The following is a 20,136-nucleotide window of genomic DNA, read 5'->3' as shown; positions in this document are numbered from 1 at the left end:
TTAGTTAGTAAATGTCCTATGCAGTTGTGTAGAGCTAGAGGTACATTAATAGTACCAAAATGGAAATCAGCATTGTTTTAGCCTATTTTAGTCAATAAATTTACAAACAGATTTAAAGATTTTGTTATAGAATTTAAAGAGTATGTAAAACCTATGAACTTGTTTAGTATGTTTTGTTATATTAGATTACATTTGTTATGTACATTGGACAGTTTGAGCTGCGATGGATGAGTGCCGCAGTGAAGATATATATATATTTAACTTTTGTATGAAATTGACTTTTCAATACTGCGATGGTTAAATGCCTAAGTTGTGGCGTATAACATCTGTATAAATTTTGAATTTTAAATACTGTGAGGGTTGAATGCAACAGTTTATAACTTTTAATTGCGAGGTAAAATGTCGCAAAGTATTACAACTCTACGACAGATCCATCCATTGGATCACCAGTGAAGGTGATACACGGCTGAAAACATATATTATATTCATAATTACTCTAAATATCAGCACAACAATATATAGATCTAACATTGTTGGGCTAAATTTGAGACGAATTATATATATATATGGTGTTAGCCCTGTATAACCATGTGTTATCCGATGGAGAATGTCTGTCATAAAGTTGACACATGTTTAGACGTGTATAATACAATTAAAATGTGTTTGGCGGCATGGTAATTAACATTATCACCCTTTACGACAGACAAAATAGCTGATCTGAAAGGTAAACCATCTACCTGCCACTATACAGCATGTAGTGTGTTACAACCCTAGATAAAGCCGACGAGGAAAGGCATTACATCGACCACCGAAAGCTATATTTTGATGTAGCGTAGTTGGTCGAGTGGTCTAGGGCGCTGGACACGGTGCAGGCGGTGTTGCCACGATGTCACAGACGCAAGGGTTCGAATCCCGCTGAGGGAAGTACAAAAATTTGCTTACGCAATTTTGAAGATCTAACATTGTTGGGCTAAATTTGAGACGAATTATATATATATTGTAATGAATATTGTATTTTGGTATTCTCCCCCTTTTTCAAGATTTTATATGTACTTGTATGTATTTACAGTTATAGCAATAGTGGTATCATTTACTTTGCTCTTTTTAAGGTGGGGTTAACAAGTTTCATCATTCATATATAAGTTTGTCAGTTATAATTAGTCAGCCCACTGTTTTTAAAGGTTGTTCTTTGTTTCATAAATGTAATTTAACTATCAATGACAGACATTTCCTGTTTTGTTGTCCTAGTTTGCAGAGCCCTACCAGGTGCCCTACCAGCCCTACAACTGGAGCTGTAGTGCCCTACCAGGTGCCATACTAGCCCTACCAGTTATGTGTCACTTTTTCATTGGTTAAGGGAGTTAAGTGTTTTATGATTATTCAGGTTAATTGGGGGAGTATAAATAGGGAGGTTAGGCATTATTTTAGTCAGTAAGAAGTCAAGAGTTTTGTAGTCTGTAGGGTGAATTTATTGTAATACCGTCCGTTTACTATGCATTGTTAAATTGCGTATATTCCACATGTCTTTTTAATACAAGTTGAACTTATCATTGACTTCGAGTATCTTTTAGTTATACACTACTCAAGGATCCACTTATAATTTATGTGACCAGGAACATTCTCAGTACAACGCTACCTGATTCATGAAACTTAACAATACTTGGAGGATCAACCTGAGAGAAAGCGGAGTACCACAGGAGTATTAGGAAATTGCCATCACTTTCATTCGTCGTCGTCAGGTTCAGACATTTCTAGTTCCCCTAGTTACCCGACCGTCCTCTCTTTTTCGTCACATTGGTGGCAGCGGTGGGATTTTTATTGAGTGACTTTGATAACTTTAATGACATTCAGTTGTGATATTTTTCTCTTGGATTTATTGTTATGGAAACTCCAAGGATTATACGGATGTCATCTACTCGGGCTCCAAGGTCCGTTGAGGTAAGACAAGATAACTGTAGATCTAGGTTATTTTCACCTGCAGACTCAGGAGTTGAGGTTTCACCATTCCCCATGACTCCTCTGGATGCACACTTTGGGAAGAAGGCAGGCGACCCGAGTATTCGGAAGTTTATGCATTCATCACCCAGGAGCTACCGGAGTACGGAAGTTGTTGGTGCGGTCAATGGTTTGGAGACCAAATGTAGTTGGGGTTGGTTTTGGTCCGTATGGATTTGCCTTCTTGTTGTATGCAGTGGCTGTGTAGTTTTTGTGTGGGTGTATTTTCCGGAGAATAAGGTTGTCCGACGGTCCCAGGAATATGTAATGACTGGTCTTTTTATGATTATTGGGCTCCTTGTTTCGACGGTAGGCATCAAGATTGTTTGGCGCTCTAGTAAAAACGGTGAACGCCCTATGTCCGACTTGATGTATGCTGAGGATGGTATTTTCCCTGATATAAATGGGGATCAATACGTTAGTGAAAACCGTGATCAACCATGCGACAGAGAAGATTGCACTATTGGTGCCTCGATTCCTTTATTTAGGCAGTCGAAGCCCTCACAATGTGCAGATGGAGCTGAAATGGTGGTGAATGCGAACGATGTGGCAGAGCGTGAACGGTGTGTCCCTTCGCTGGTGTCACACCGGGATGCTTTGGCTCCGTCTTATATGGCAGCTAGTATCCCACGTTCTGGATCATCACATCAACCAGAATACCCTGTTCGTAGAACATTCTCTGGAGTCAAGGAAGACGTCTGGAATGAATTTCTGCAGTATTTCGAGAACATCGCCGAGCTCAATTCTTGGGATCCTGAAAAATCAAGACGGGTACTTCTCAGCACTCTTAGAGGACAAGCCGAAACTTTTGCATACGGGTTTCCATTGGTATTTCAGCGAGATTATACGAGGTTGAGGCAAAAGATGGAGGAAAGGTTTGGCCATACAGCCATGAAGGAGAAGTATATAGCCGAAGCTAAGATGGGATAAAGAGTCCTTGCGAGATTTTGGACAGGCGCTTGAAGATCTATGCAGGAGAGCTTACCCGGGGAATCCTGATATAGTTGAAGAAAATGCTGTGAAAGCTTTTCTGGACAAGTGCGGTCAGTCTGAGGACTTTCGCCTGGCCGTTAAAAGGACAAGGCCTAAAAATTTGCAAGAAGCAGTTATAAATGCAATGCAAGAGGAATGTCTAAGAGTAGGAGAAAAGGATTTAGTTAAAGATAAGCCTGTTAATAGGCCTATATATGAAGTGAGACATAGAGATAATATGATGATAGATGCCAGTGAACCTCCAAGGGCGGGTTCTACTGAGCAAACAAATGATTATGAATATAATAGAGGTGTCGGCCGAGGAAGATATAATTGGAATAATACTGGTAGGGGGTCCCGCGGGAGACCCTTTAATCGAAGCTTTATGAGAGGTAGGGGAGGTGCCCCACAGTTTGGTAGAAGCCAAACAGACCATGGAGGCGGACAACAAGAGCCGGCACCATTGTCCGTTGGAGCCGAGCCGAGTCCGTTAAACTAGATGTGACCGATACTGAGGGCCAAGTATCGGTTACCCAAAGGAGGCCTAATAAAGAAGTTGATGTAAAAGTAAAGACAAGATGGAGGAAGAGGAGAAAGGTGAAGTTTAAAGAAGACTCGGAGGTTATTGTAAAAGAAACGAGTAGCAGTGACGGTCATGCAGTTGAGACGTCGAGGGAAACTGGAACTCCTATTGATAGTCCTACCCCAAAAGTTAAAGTAAGAGGAATTGCTAATATGGTTGTGAAAGGACAGATCGAGGGCACGACAGTCGAATGGAAAATAGATACTGGTGCCATGAGTACTTTCATTACCAATGAAACATTTGACTTAATATTGGACAAACCCATGTTAAGCCCAGTTGATAGTCATTTTGTAGCTGCTAATGGACAACCACTGAGGTGTCTTGGTAAAGCGGAGATGATGATAACGTTTGGGGAGAATGTTTTCGAACATGAGGTTATTGTTGGAGGAGTGAGAAACAACTTAATAGGAGAGGATTTCATCTTAACTCATCGTTGTACCTGGGATCATGACGAATCCAGTTTTGTTATTAAAGGTAAGAGAATACCTTTGGAAGGGTCGAAAGAGGCCAAGTCTATGAGAGTTATAGCATTGGAGACTGTTATGGTACCGCCGAGACATGAAGCTGTAATTAAGTCGGGATTAACGAACAAGGCTAAATATCGTAGTGCATCCTGTTCCTTGGGTATCTTGACGCCCGAGCGCCCTTTTTTGGAGCGGCTTGGGCTGGCGTTGGCAAAAACGTTAGTTGATTCAGCGGATGCAGTGGTGTATACCCGAGTGTATAACCCTGGTTCCTCAGATGTTATTGTATATAGGCATACACGCTGGCATTGTTTACGCCCGTGTGTCGAGTCGGGCCGGTTATAGATATGAATGAAATGTCGAACATTTGTGAGGTTGAAGTGGATGCTTCAAGGAGCACGGGCAATATACCTGAGCACCTGCGTCCAATGTTTGAGATTGGTTGTAGGAATTTAGATGAAAAACAAGTGGAATTGTTTAAGAATTTTCTAGGTGCCAATCAGGAATGTTTTGCCCAACCGGGTGAGGTTGTTCGGACCAATATGGGCACCCACAAAATAAAACTTAGAGACGATAAGCCCATTAGAGAACCACCTAGGAGGATCCCCATGTACAAGAGGCATGCATTGGAGGATGAAGTAAAGACGTTAGAACAGAAAGGTCTTATTGAAAAATCCGAAAGCCCGTGGTCATCACAAGTTGTGATGGTACTGAAGAAAGATGGGTGTTGGCGGATATGCGTAGATTACCGAAAACTGAATGAAAAGACCATAAAGGACGCCTATCCCCTAACAAGGATAGACGAAAATTTAGATACTCTCGGAGGGGCTGAGTGGGTTTCCTCGCTGGATCTAGACATGGCCTACCATCAAGTGCCAATGGTAGAGGAAGATAAACAGAAAACTGCCTTTGCTACCCCTAGAGGGGGGCTGTACCAGTTTACGTCTATGCCGTTTGGTCTCTGTAATGCGGCTAGTACTTTTGAAAGAATTATAGAAAAGACCTTGTTTGGGTTACAATGGCGAGTTGCCGTACTATATCTCGATGATATAGTAGTATTTGGCCAATATGTCATATGTTGCAAAAAGAAATATCCTTTTTGGGGCATATTGTATCCACTGAAGGGGTTAAGACAGACCCAGCTAAAGTAGTTGCAGTTAAGAATATGAAACGACCTGCGACAGTGACACAAGTTCGTAGTTTCCTTGGTTTAGCTTCCTACTATAGGAAATATGTGAAGGACTTTTCGAAAATTGCGAAGCCTCTGTTTGACCTTACAAAGAAAAACCAGAAATTTTCTTGGAACAAAGATGCAGAAGCTGCTTTCCTAGGACTGAAAAGTAGGTTAATTTCGGCACCTATATTGGGATTTCCGCAGGCTGACGGGTCCGAGTTTATACTGGATACTGACGCCAGCGCCTATGCCATTGGAGCCGTTTTATCCCAAATTCAGGACGGGAAAGAGAGAGTAATTGCGTACGGTAGTAGGTGCTTGGATAAGCCGGAACGCAACTATTGCGTGACAAGGAGGGAAATGCTCGCTGTTGTTTACTTTACCAAGTATTTTAAACATTATCTTTTAGGACGTCCGTTCCGTATAAGAACCGATCATGGGTCCCTGACGTGGCTTCAGAATTTTCGGGAGCCCGATGGGCAGATACATCGATGGATTCAGCAACTGAGCCAGTTTCACATGAAAATTGAGCACAGGCCAGGAGTGCGCCATGGGAACGCAGATGCGATATCGCGGCTAGTAACTGATAATGGAGAATTTTGTAAACAATGTGAGATGCCTTGGGGTTATGGCTACGAGGGTCCGATCTAAACAGAAATTAAATATATGAAAGAGGGCGATAAGAAAAGCATAGACGTAGTTTCTGAAAACTCAGATAGTCATGACGACCACACGAGACCAAGCTTTGACCGTGTAGGAAATAACAATACAGATGTAGTAGTCGATCCTGATTCAGGAGAATCTCCTTTAGTTAGGAGGGGACGAAAGAGCAACAGACCAAAAATCGCCGAGCAAAAGCCGATGCCAAATATAGATCTTAGTTTAGAGGCAGTAAGAGCCCGAAAAGAAGCTGATGTTATTTTAGGGAAAATTTTGAACTTTAAAAATAAAATCGAGAAGCCCGCCTGGGAAGAAATTTGCGGTTATGGTTTGAATTTAAAATTTTGGTTAGCCAAATGGGAGCTTTTGGAAATTAGAAATAATGTATTGTGTTTGAAATGGGTTGAAATGGCCCAACAGGCCCGATGGAAGATTTGCGTGCCCGAGTCGTTAGTAGATCCTATTCTCTGGTATTTACACGATGCTCGAACGGGTGCACATTTAGGAATAAAGAAAACTTACGAAAAGGCGAAGCTATCTCCCTTCTACTGGCGAGATATGCAGGGATCTATTAAGTTATATGTACAGCAGTGCGAAATATGCGGGGAACGCAAAAGCCCGATGGCCAAGAAACGTCATCAGATGAAGTCGTACGTAGTTGGTGCCCCATTCGAACGGATAGCGAGTGACATTGCTGGCCCTTTTCCTACATCGATTAATAAGAATAAGTACATTTTGGTAATAGGGGATTATTTTTCGAAATTAACAGAAATTTATGCCATGCCTGATATGCGAGCAGAAACCGTTGCGGATATTTTATTTAGGGCATTGGTAAAGAGATACGGTTGCCCGGTGGAAATTCACTCCGACCAAGGTCGACAATATGAGAGTGCTGTTTTCAGAGAGTTATGTCAGTTATTAGAAATAAATAAAACTAGAACGACACCCCTTCATCCAAGATCCGATGGCATGATTGAAAGAATGAATAGGACCGTCAATGATATACTTTCGAAGTATATTAAGAAACACCAAAAAGATTGGGATGAACATTTAGACTATATTGTTATGGCTTATAACGCAACACCCCACGAAAGCACTGGTATTACACCTCACCGCATGATCTACGGTCGGGAGATGTCGTTTCCATTAAATTTAATGACTGAAACTGTCTCGGATGACAATGAAGAAGAAAACTTTATTTCTGAGTATGTTAATGAACTTGAACATAAATTAAGGGAAGCACATGAGTTAGCCCGTAATAATTTAAAGTCTGCTGCTGAGAGGCAGAAAAATATTTTTGATGCTAAGGTTCGACCAGTCGTCTATAACGTCGGAGACTACGTGTGGAGAAACCAAAAGAAAAATGTTCCAGGAATTAAGCTCAAAATTGCTCGTCATTGGACTGGACCTTGGGTAATAACTGAAAAGCTTAGTGACATTACGTTTAAAGTGAAGTGTGCTAAGAATTCTCCAGAAGTAACTGTTCATGGTGATATTTTAAAACCGTATTTGGGATCTAAAAAAATGGTTTGGTTTAATCAACAAAACGCCCGTCCTGATATGCCCGATGTGCCCGAGCAACATCCTGTTGAATTCCCGGATTTAGCCAAATTTACAGCTGATGTCGATGATGAAAATAGTTCTGTGAGTGAAAAGCTACCAAGAATTATTGGAGGAGAAAAAATATGTCCGCCTGAAATAAAACCGGTTTCGACAAGCGATGGCGAAAACTGTTCTGATACATGCCCGACTAATTTGGGAATCCCGGAATCAGGTACCCGACCAGCCCGACCAAGCGCGCGAATTAGAAACCACATGACCATTTCCGCATCAACAAACACGAGAACCAGAACAATTACCAGACCTACAAGATTTTTAGATATTGATACTTTAGACAAAATGCCAGGAGCTATTTGTATCTATTGTGACACAAAGTATGCTAGTCGGAGGAATTTGAAAAGGCATATAAATGCCGTGCATAATAGTAATGTGAAATATGTTGGGTGCAATGAACCAAATTGCGATCGTATATTTTTCCGAAGGGAATATCTACTTATTCACCTCCAGAGTACTCATAAAAAAACAGTGGACGAAGCTAGGGATCTGTCCAGAGAAGCTTATCTGGGTTATACCTCTAGGGAGAACATTGAAACATGTGGGCCACAGGAAAAGAAGTTAAAGAGAGCTGAAGAGGATAATGTGCCTGGGCCCAGCAGTCCAGAAGTCCCTGAGGTCCCTGAGTCTGTGGATGAGGTGGTTCTGCAGGAGGATGCCTCTGAGTTTGATATGGAGTCGGCACAGGAGGGTGTCTGTCACGGTGCTTCAGGAAGCAATACCCTAGAGCCGGATGACGTTTATAACTCTGATTCAGATACATGTACCACAACCAGTGATCCAGATGAAATAGGAGATTCACACATTGACAGTGTAGAAATTGTGAATTTATCCCTTATAACAATCCGATCAAGCAGGGATGGAGTCTCGTCTGTAAGAAGGGAACATAATTTTGCCACATCCACACATTACGACCCAAGAAGTTTTGATTGGTGTGGCTTCATACGCCATATGGAAGAAGAATTATGTGAACATGCGGAAGCATTACGCAGAACGGAAGTGGTGGTCAAACCTGTAGAGTAGCTAAAGACTTATTTTTGTTTCTTATATATGCATGGATGTTTTTTTTTATGACAGTTTTTTTTTTTATATGGAACTTTTTATATTTTACTTGTACCTTGTTTTGTACCTGTACATGAAAGTATACATGTAAAAAAAGGGTTTGTCATGTTTTTCTAGATCTATTTTTGTTGTTGTTGAAGTTTTGGTACATTGAATGCCCTTTTTGGTGCGTCAATGATGCTTAACATATATTTTGATTCTCATGGTGCCTAGGTCCCTATGGTTGGTGTCCTAAGTCCATATATAACTTTATTTCTAGTCGTATAAGGAGATTTATACCGTCTCGTGTTGTTTTTTTTATATAGCTTTACTGTTTTATTTACATGTATACAGAAAGTATAACGTGAGTACACATTCCATTTATTTTGTTGTGTTTAGAGGAACAGAATTATGTATTTTATATGAGTGTGTTAAGTATTCTATTTTTTTTAATTATCATTACGGTGCTAACTTATTCACCTTTATCTTAAAACGGTACCATATTTTACATATTTCATTAATTTCATTTTCTTTTTTTTGAGAGAGAGAGAGAAACATAAAGCCAAAAATTGTTCCATACTAAATGTATAAATAATTTTTATTTGGAAGTTAACAAGAGATAAATATTTTTGTTATAAGTATCCTAATTATATAATGTTAAACGTGCCAAAATCATATGTTAATGCTCGATCCTATAGCTATCTCACATATCTTTTTTTTATTATTATTATCAGGTATCATATTCATTTTTATTGTGTCAGTTTTCTTGCTGAACAGTGGAAGTTCAGGGCTAAGAGGGGACTGTGTAATGAATATTGTATTTTGGTATTCTCCCCCTTTTTCAAGATTTTATATGTATTTGTATGTATTTACAGTTATAGCAATAGTGGTATCATTTACTTTGCTCTTTTTAAGGTGGGGTTAACAAGTTTCATCATTCATATATAAGTTTGTCAGTTATAATTAGTCAGCCCACTGTTTTTAAAGGTTGTTCTTTGTTTCATAAATGTAATTTAACTATCAATGACAGACATTTCCTGTTTTGTTGGCCTAGTTTGCAGAGCCCTACCAGGTGCCCTACCAGCCCTACCACTGGAGCTGTAGTGCCCTACCAGGTGCCCTACTAGCCCTACCAGTTATGTGTCACTTTTTCATTGGTTAAGGGAGTTAAGTGTTTTATGATTATTCAGGTTAATTGGGGGAGTATAAATAGGGAGGTTAGGCATTATTTTAGTCAGTAAGAAGTCAAGAGTTTTGTAGTCTATAGGGTGAATTTATTGTAATACCGTCCGTTTACTATGCATTGTTAAATTGCGTATATTCCACATGTCTTTTTAATACAAGTTGAACTTATCATTGACTTCGAGTATCTTTTAGTTATACACTACTCAAGGATCCACTTATAATTTATGTGACCAGGAACATTCTCAGTACAACGCTACCTGGTTCATGAAACTTAACAATACTTGGAGGATCAACCTGAGAGAAAGCGGAGTACCACAGGAGTATTAGGAAATTGCCATCACTTTCATTCGTCGTCGTCAGGTTCAGACATTTCTAGTTCCCCTAGTTACCCGACCGTCCTCTCTTTTTCGTCACAATATATATATATAATTGAGAATGGAAATGGGGAATATGTCAAAGAGACAACAACCCGACCAAAGAGCAAAAAAACAGCCGAAGGTCACCAATGGGTCTTCACCACAGCGAGAAAATCCCGCACCCGGAGGCGGGCTTCAGCTGGCCACTAAACAAAAATGTGTACTAGTTCAGTGAAAATGGACGTCATACTAAACTTCAAAACATATAAATGAACTAAAATTAAAAATCATACAAGACTAACAAAGGCCAGAGGCTCCTGACTTAGGACAGGCGCGAAAATGCGGCGGGGTTAAACATGTTTAGTGAGATCTCAAACCTCACCCTATACCTCTAGCCAATGTAGAAAAATCAAACACACAGAATAACGCACAGTAAAACTCAGTTTAAAAGAAGTCCTAGTCCAATGTCAGATTAGGTAACAAAAGAAACTAAGTAAAATGACAATGATATATAAATTAACAAAGGACTACTAGCAGTTACTGACATGCCAGCTCCAGACCTCAATTAAACTGATTGAAAGATTACGTCTTCATCATATGAAAATCAAGCATATACGAGAAGAACATAATCCGTTTCATGCCAAAACTGGTTTTAGAATAAATGTGTTTATTTCCGATGCAAAGACCCTATGAGTGCATCAATGTTCTGACTCACTAACATACTGTTTACCACATTTACACTGTAGAAGATACACAGCATTTTAGTCTTGCCTTTAACATTGCAAAATATGGTGTATTCCGTACCAGTCGAGTGACTGTTAAAATCTGGATATTCAGTATTTGCTTGCAAGTCAGACATCGTGTGTTTCCACACTCCTCGGAGGAGCCCACTGACGAAGAGCCTGATTCAGAGGATAAATCAGCTCTCACCAGCTCTCACCAGCAAGTCTTTAAAGCTTTTGGGCCTACGGAAAGCCAGTACGGGTGGCTCGGTAAAGACATTGGATAGTTTAGGATGTTTTTCGATTTCTTTCCAATTTGCGCGGATAATGTGTGATAACTTGACAAATTTGGGATGGTAAGTCAGCACAAACGGCACTCTTTGTTGACCCTTTTCTCTTTATATTGTAAAAGTTCATTTCGGCTGATGTTGTTAACCTCTATCAATGTCTATTCTTTCCTTCTTTATTTACTTTTATTTGATGTTTCTTTTTTATTATAATGGTGCTGCTTTGTACAATTTTTAGGCGTTTCTTTAATTCATTTATTGTGTACTAGCATTGTTTCTCATCACGATCCAGCGCCCTCGTAAGAAAGAGCATAGATACGCATCTAAAAAGAATAGCCTGCGATATGAACTCGTACAATTCTAAAACTTCACAGGTGACGAAAGTTAAGTTATTACCAGATAGAATGTGTAGAAATACATTCCCAGTGAATAGCACTGATAGATTTGAACTGATATTAATCTAAAATTTCAAATTTGAAGAAGTTTGAGTAAAAACAACTGAGGCTGCGTATTTATACATCCCAAATGAATCGCACTGTGCAATTGTACTGGTATAATTCTAGAATTTCAGAGTTGACGAAGATAAAGGAATTACAACAGAGACTGTCTAGTTATACAACCCGGCTTCTAGCTTTGGTATTGAAATGCAATAACAGCTATGCCATCCGAATAGAGCGGATTTGCTCCATGCAATGATACTGCAAAAAAGCGATTAGAAGAACTTCGCGGTCATCTAAAAAGATCAGTGCTACAGAAGAAAAAACATTGATAGAAGGTGTCTCTCGTGCGAACGACATCAGCCGAGATGAACTTTTACAATATAAAGAGAAAAAGGTCAACAAAAGAGTGCCGTTTGTATTGACTTACCATCTTAAATTTGACAGCGATTGTAGTCAATAAATCATCCGACTTTGAGATAATGAGTTTCTTTGAATTTCTACAGGGACAATGACATTTAAAATTTCAAACAGGTAAGACTATGTATCAGAAAATGTATATATGAAAATTCTGGTAGCAACGATTGGTTTTTCTGTGCTTTTTTTTTTGCATTTTGTCGCTGTTGTGTGCCAGTTTTGATCGATTTACTCGGAGCTCCACCATTCTACGGAAAACGTTTGGATGCATAGATCGTTTATTTTATTTGATTGGTTCATATCAACATGTAACATGTTTTCGTTATCAAATCTTGAAGCAGAAACTTTATATACGTGTAGCAACATTTGAGTTCATCAAACTTTCCATCTATAGCAACTTATTATTTTTTCGAATGTCGGAGCCCCTCTTGACAGTCTCCCGAATGACCAAAATTTTTTAAAACCGTACAGTTCCGATTCCACACTCGGCTGTGTAAATTGTATCAGCCATTGATATGTACATCTTTCAGTCTGCTCTAAGTATAAATATGTCGAGAATTTTATTACGCTGTTGTTTATAAAGCGAAATAAGCACGTCATATTAGAATTGGGCATAATAATCATTTTATACATGAAATATACTAAAACAAAAACTCGAACACCGTTCACCAACACTCCCTTTAATTTTTACGGAAAGCCCTTGATGACAGACATTTGTGTGCGTTATCTAGGGTAATTAGACGCAGTGTTCAACCTATGACATTTCTAGTCTGCTATTCCATAAAATGTTTAATTAGATTTTTTTTTTGTGTTTTTTAACTTTCGAAAATTCTCCCTGACAACCGATCAGACAATAATTTTTTTTTTAATGCATAAAAGTACATTAAATGATGCTTAATAGCTAGAAGATACATTTGTCTTTTAAAATACAACTGTAATGTAAGAATCGCAATGATGCTATGTGGATAAATTTATCGGTTTTCAAGAGCAAAATTGATAGAGCATCATCCCTAATGGCTTCTATTTATTCGATTGAACAAATTAGGTGGCGTAATGGGGTTCCGGAGATAATCCTGACTGTACACAATAAATAAAAGTATAACTACTTGTCGTTTTTATGAATAATTTCTGCTTAATCTTATGATTTGATAATACCTTTTGGTCTATTAGTACTTTCAAACATGCTTGCCAATCTGAAAGACTTTAGAATCGGATTATATCATGTATAGATAACTGATTTTTTATGAAATATATTTCTTCTTTCTTTTTTCTAAAATTTTGACTTTTATCATCTGATGTAACATGACATGACTTTGTTTCTCATTAAAACTTCAGCTTCATAGAGAACATATCTAAAAATAACTATAATGTTCAGGCATGTGTGAACAATACAATGAAATTAACTTGGAGGACTGACTTTCACATTCATAACTTTGATAAATTTATATTTTTTGTAATATGTATTACAATATTTGTTGAGTTTTGAATTAAAAATAGTTGATCAAATTTATAGTTATTATAGTTATTAGGGTTTGACCAACAGAACTGCGGTAAAATAATCATTTTTTTCCAATTCAAGGTTTTTTTTTTTGCTCAATACTTTTTGACACCCATTTACCAGCAAACTGAAAATTCCATGTATTAGACATACCACAATTATCAAAAAATATTTTTAATATATGATATCCATCAATTCCGTTATTATCATGAAATAAAAAAATGCGTTTGATTAATACAGCAGAAGTTTTACTTTACATAACTCTGAAGACGCGGTAATTGGGTATCTACAAAGCTCTGCATGTATTGTGAAATTTGGTGTAGACTGTTTTAAATGTAAAATCATTTTACAAAATTGTAAATGTACCCTTTGAGGTATATCTATATTTTCAAACCCCGATATTTCTAATCCATATCAAATAAGTTAAGTTGACACTATATTGACACATAGTTTTGTCTACATTTTGTTAATACACTATACATAGCCTTTATGGCTTGTTCCTTTAAGATACAACAGTGCTATTTTCTGCTAATAAAACAACACCATCCGCAAATAATAGTAAGATAATTTTTGAAATACTAAGTCAGTTATATTCTTCTGTTATAAAAAAAAAAGTTTAAAGATAATTTAGAAATACAAATAAACTGTTGACACAAAAGTATGTCTCGCCTGTATGTAATTTTGATAGTAATAGCAAATGTTGAAATTAAAATATTAATGCTTTAACGTGTAAAATATGCAAAATTTTTAAAGTCAATGAACCATGACTGAAGGCATGTGACCAAATAATTTCCGTAATAATAAGACATGCTAATGCTTATACAGCTGCATCACTATCATTGACTTATCATAAGTGGTTCCCCTCAAACTGACCTAATCACAAACTTGAACAATGTAAATCATGCAAAATGTTATGGTCGATAAACCATGACTGAGGAGACAGTCTTTTTACTTTCGGACTTTTATTCACACCTTTATTGGACAATATGCCCATAGACCTTTATATATAATAGGAGTAAGATAGTTTATGTATGAATCTGAGAATACATGGTTTGAATATGTAGTCTGAAAGTAGAAAGGTCGATTTACAAATGATTTTGAAGGTGACCTTGACCTTTCAGTTATGGATCTATGACGTCACTTTGAAATTTGCGCTGTTATTGCCATATATGGTTATTTTGTGTAATAGCTTGATTTTATTATAACAGTCTTTAATATATTGTATTTTGAATTCATTAATTTCCTGGATCCGAGTATTTATGATTGGGTATTATTTTCAGGACACATAGATAATGATGTTCCTTTTACTACCTTAATGATACTGGTTGTACTGTAGATGCTAGATATACAACCTGGTTCCACAGATTGGTTAGGGTCATATTATATTGTAACTATATACCAGCAACTTGAGTTTTATCATTACAGTAGTGCATACAAAATTAATATGAATGACACTCGTTTATGTAGTACGATACATTCGACTTGTTTATAATACGCTTGGTTGATTATAATGATATACTATTTGATACTACTTATCAAATGCATGTATTTGTATTATACAATTATAGCCTTTGAATGAGGTCAATACGAGGTTATATCGACCTAAGAGAAACATATTGACTGAGGACGAAGTCCGAGGTCGATATGCTTCTCTAGGTTGATATAACATCGTATTGACCTCAACCAAAGGCTACAATTGTTATATTATTAATCAACAACTATTGCATGAACAATGTAAAATTGGGATTTCTAGAATGTATATTTAGTAACATGCTGTATGCCCTGTGCAATATGCTGTTTTTGACCTACGAAAAGCTAAACACAACAGTATTTGCGTGCAAACTGAGTAAATACAAAAGTACATGTGATCAAATTTTAACGAATCACAAATCCTTAAAAATATTCGATTAATAATATTTAGTAATATTACATATGGTGTAGCATTCTCCTGTTTTCATTGGATATTACGATCACGTGTTTGAAAGGTTATTTTATGTTTCCGAAGCCTTGTTTCTATTTTTAAGTATATTGACGCTATGTTTCTATTTATATGTATATTGACGGTCAATATGGAAAATCTTGCTAAATTTAGATTAATGACGTCATGACGTCACACATAACAACCATGGAGGAAGCGCCGCAGCAGATGAAAAGAATATTTGCAAGTTTATCACAAGAATATTTATGTTAAACGCAGACGATCAGCATACAAGAAAGCTAACGCAACAAGCTATGAAGTTGTTCAAAGAATATTGATATTTTCAATAACATGTTAAAATTCTTGCAAAATACAATTTAAAAATACACAGAAAGAACATTGAACGCCATTTTCCTAATACATTGTTTACATATGTAATATATAAATTAAGGACTTTCACTCAGTCAATACGTTATATATGGACCTGTTAGATTAAATTGACACTCGGACTTCGTCCTCGGTCAATATAATCTGAACAGGTCCATATATAACGTATTGACCTCCTCAAAAGTCCATAATTGATAAATATTTAATTGCAAGTGTATTGCATATTATGAATGTCACCAGTAGTACATTCTTGATACCAAGTATAGTTTATTGTATATGGAATAGAATATTACATACGATCTTGTTACATTGTTATTTACACTAGTATTTATATTGTTCTAGTATAAGAGTTTAATAAGACTGTGATATTGATAAATGTCATAATTATATGCAATTGTTATTGCAGGGTTATTTTTCCTACGTTTATTTGTATAATAAAGTGATGTCAAAGAACCCTAGACTTGTCTTTTATGGAACCCCGTAAAATACGACTATTATACTTACCCCTCAAACTGACCTAATCACAAACTAGAACAATGTAAATCATGCAAAATTTCATGGTCCATAAATCATGACTAAGGAGACAGGGCTTAATAATCTCCATAGAAATGAGATGTGCCAATGCGTATACAACTTCATACCAAATATCAAAGACTTAACATTAGTGGTTCCCATTCAATACGATATACCAAAATACGTCCCGGCTAAGACAGGCAAAGACAACTGTTAATTGTATGTAGTATACATTTACCTATTCACTTGAAAGATTTCAAGAACAATCACGAAGGAATAAAAAACCTATTTATTTAACCTACTGAACAATGCTTTATTTGACACCCTGTCCATGACACCCAACTCGTTTTCCGACTCCGATCATGGTAATCAAAACGCTAGATAGTTCGGACATACAATACAATAAGAAAGAGCAAGTTAATACCTATATTTCATTTTTTCACGCGTCAAAACGAGCACTGCATGACGCGTCCGTCTTACTTGTTTGGGCAATGAGATACTTCATACGATAAAGATATGTACGAGTTGCCAGTTCTTTTAGAAACTCACACAATTTTCAAAACTCACTTCATAAAGAATGTTGCAGTAGTGCATTCCTTAGAAAACAGAACAAAACTGAAAAATGGATTGATTTCTGTCTTTTAGCATGACATTATTTTGATGAAAAGCATCGAAATGTAATTTGCCAACGTTTATTCAAGGTAAAACGCTTGCGTGTCTTCATGGAAAATGAAAATTTTCCAATTTTATTATGTTGTTCTCATTTCAATTAACTTCAAACGAAAGAAGCTGGTAATTAATGTAAAAAAATCATCGATGTGCTTATTTGTAAATAATATTACAAGACAGTTCAATCGTTTTAACTGGATTCGTCAACCTCACAAATTTTTTTAGACACTTCAATCTGTTTAAAACATTACCCATCTAGGTGAATCATTAATTATTTGTGTAATTCTACATTAGATATCAGTGCATAATGCGTACGTTACCTTATTGTCAATGCATAGTGCTTTACACTGAGTTCTGCATAATTTCCGTTCTATGTTCCTCTCATATCTGAAACACTGGCCAGAATGTAATAAAATCCATAGTAATGTCAAAAAAGAAATTTGATTAAACATCTCGCATTAAACCAAACAAATTGTCTCTCCTCATCACATTCTGTGACATGGTTGTTCTCTGGGAACTAACCATCCTGTTCAGATAAGGCATGGGTGATCTATTTACACACTTCATACGATAAAGAATTGGTGATAATACTTTAAATTAACAACCAATCAATTGCGTAGCAAATGCAACAGTTATCAAATAGTTAACGTTTGGTCAGTTTGTTCAGTTAATCTGATATCTGCTTGGCCACGGTAACCGTAAATGCCAGGCACCTGGACACTGAATTTGCAAGCACATGGATTTGAAATGAAAGGGATAATACAGATCCCTCCTATCAACAGGTTAGGAAGATCATCATAATCGTGTATTGTACTCAAAATCAGATATCAATTTTACATTGATAAAAAAACACAAATTTTGTATTTCATTAAGATGGCTGACATTCACAACTTCATGAGAACGGAATAAAAGTGAACCGTAAAATTGGGGTTAAACCATAACTTGGCATATAATTCTAAAATTCACATCATAATGAACATGTGTTCTAAATTTCAAGTTGTTGTGACCACAACTTCATGGTAAACTATAACTAATATGACAAAAATAAAATAAAATGTGAAGTACTGTCTACTCGGATGACCTGTTCGTTGAGGAATACATTATAGGGATTTTAATCTTGCTGTAATACTGACTGTACTGTTGTGATAATTCACTTATAAGCATCATCTGACTTTTATTTTAATCTGGATTGCTGCTTTTTATCAAATCATAATGGGTCCCAAAATACAAAATCTAAATACACAATTAGATTCAGCATATCAAAGAACCCCATATATTCAATTTTTGTTGAAATCAAATAATGTTTAATTTTGAAACCCCGAATTAGACCAACTTGAAAACTGGGCCAAAAATCAAAAATCTAAAAACATATTTAGATTCAGCATATTAAAGAACCCAAAGAATTCAATTTTGGTTAAACACATACAATGTTTAATTTTAGACCATTTGGACCTTAATGTGGAAATATTTGAAAACGGAGCCCAAAAATAAAAAATCTATATACACTGTTAGATCCGGCATATCAAAGAACCCCAATAATTCAATGTTGATTTTGTATGTATTTATTGATTACACCAAATTAAATCATTCTGCTTTGCCTATGTTTTGCTGTCATTCTGAAGATATTTTGGTAAAGGTTGAATTTTCCAAGATAGATTCTGCTCGACAGCCATTGTGAAATTTGGAAAACAAATATTTTGTCATTTGAAAACATATACACGATAGATTTTTTTTAATGGGGGTGTTTTAGGTTCTACAAAACAACTAATGTCAGACGGTTACATGATGGAATTTACTGTCACAGATATAAATAATCTGGACAACATTGCTTCTGGGTCTTTTTACATGGCTTTCTCTTAGATTAGCTCTTACGTTAACGTTTATCTAAGTATGAGAATAGTGTATTTTGTTAAATTGTCTTCCAAATTTGGACTTAAGAAACATGCAGAAATTAATAGTGTTATTTTCATTTACTACCACTGCTGGTGGACTGTTAGTCTCCGTCCCCGAGTTTATCACCAACTCAGTAGTCATTGCGTCGGTACTGACATAATTTATAACAAACCTTTTACTAAAATTTCCGATAAATTAGAAAATTATCATGAAACTAAGGTTCCAATTCCCTCTGGCAAAGTTGACCTTGGATGAATTTGTCTATTTTAATGTCCCTTTTTGGTCACAGCTATTCACGTGTTCATGTCATATACATGCTTGGCTTTCAAATTTTTAAGTGTGAGCGTTCCTGATGAAGCTAAATCCATAAAATTGCTTTTGGAGGACGAAATAAATAGTATTATTTTCATATGCAGGTAATGTTGGTTTTACCTATCTCTCCTTCAATATGAGGGCAATAACTCAATTAAGGAGTAATCTGATAATCTGATAATTTTGGTGGAAAGGGAACGAAGGTAGATCTTGCTTGACATTTTGACCATTTTTCAGTCTTGTCAGAATTTCTCTATCTATGAAGAATTTTAAGATAAAAGGCAATTTGATGCATTTTATCTTTCGACCTCTTTTTAGCTATTGCAGGCATGTAGGTTGATAAGCATGAACAAACCGGAGGCTCCTAAGAATCAATCACTATTTTGGCAAAGTGTATCTACATTTTACTTTAAGATTCTTACAATAGTTTTGCTTAGATGAAACATGTCATCAAATTATAACATTAACGTCTGAAGAATGGCCAAAACCGCAATTTTGAGATAACTTCCTTAACCAAAACCAAACTATGTTGGAAGTAAAGCTATTGTTTGTCTTCCTGATAAAAAAAAACAGTTCATTGTGGTTAGCGATGCCCTTCGATGCAAAATTTGACAAACGCTATTTTGTATCAAAATTACTTCAACGTCAACAGGCAGCGCTGAATAACTTTTTTGATTTTATGGAAACATTTAAAATTGAGAAAAAATATAAACCCTCTAATATTCAATTCCCAGTAGCAATTGACAGCTTTGAGATTTGTACCCTGTGAGTGAAACAAATACAAAAGAAAACGGCACTACTCATTTTGCTGTTTTAATATAATAGACTAATAAACAGCTGTGCCATGAGCGCATGATACGCCCGTCGTCTTGTGTGTGAATTTTGATGCAATAAGCATAAATAGTTTCTGACATACGGCGTGACATGCGAAAACCCCCTTTTTTTTTTACAAAAAACTCAATATCTCTGAAATAAAATTTTGAATCAAAACCAAAAAGTATACAGATCTTTAGATTAATATAACTAAGAAGTTTGTAAA

The 20,136-nt window shown here is 36.4% G+C and overlaps 1 protein-coding gene and 1 long non-coding RNA gene across 2 annotated transcripts in view; one reads left to right on the top strand and one right to left on the bottom strand.

The window, feature by feature from the left end:
* LOC127698929 (uncharacterized) overlaps positions 1–17,399 on the bottom strand; it is a 500,671-nt gene extending 483,272 nt beyond the window's left edge. The window contains exon 1 of the mRNA XM_052202662.1: positions 17,213–17,399. Within this exon, the coding sequence (XP_052058622.1) occupies positions 17,213–17,344 (132 nt within the window). The 5' untranslated portion in view covers positions 17,345–17,399. The remainder of the gene's footprint in view (positions 1–17,212) is intronic.
* LOC127699036 (uncharacterized) overlaps positions 1–20,136 on the top strand; it is a 316,114-nt gene that overhangs the window by 121,618 nt on the left and 174,360 nt on the right. The window lies entirely within an intron of this gene.

This window comes from Mytilus californianus, unplaced genomic scaffold, assembly GCF_021869535.1.
Source record: "Mytilus californianus isolate M0D057914Y unplaced genomic scaffold, xbMytCali1.0.p SCAF_4, whole genome shotgun sequence".
In the NCBI taxonomy this organism is placed as follows: Eukaryota; Metazoa; Mollusca; class Bivalvia; order Mytilida; family Mytilidae; genus Mytilus; species Mytilus californianus.
This window is presented reverse-complemented; position numbering and strand designations above follow the sequence as displayed.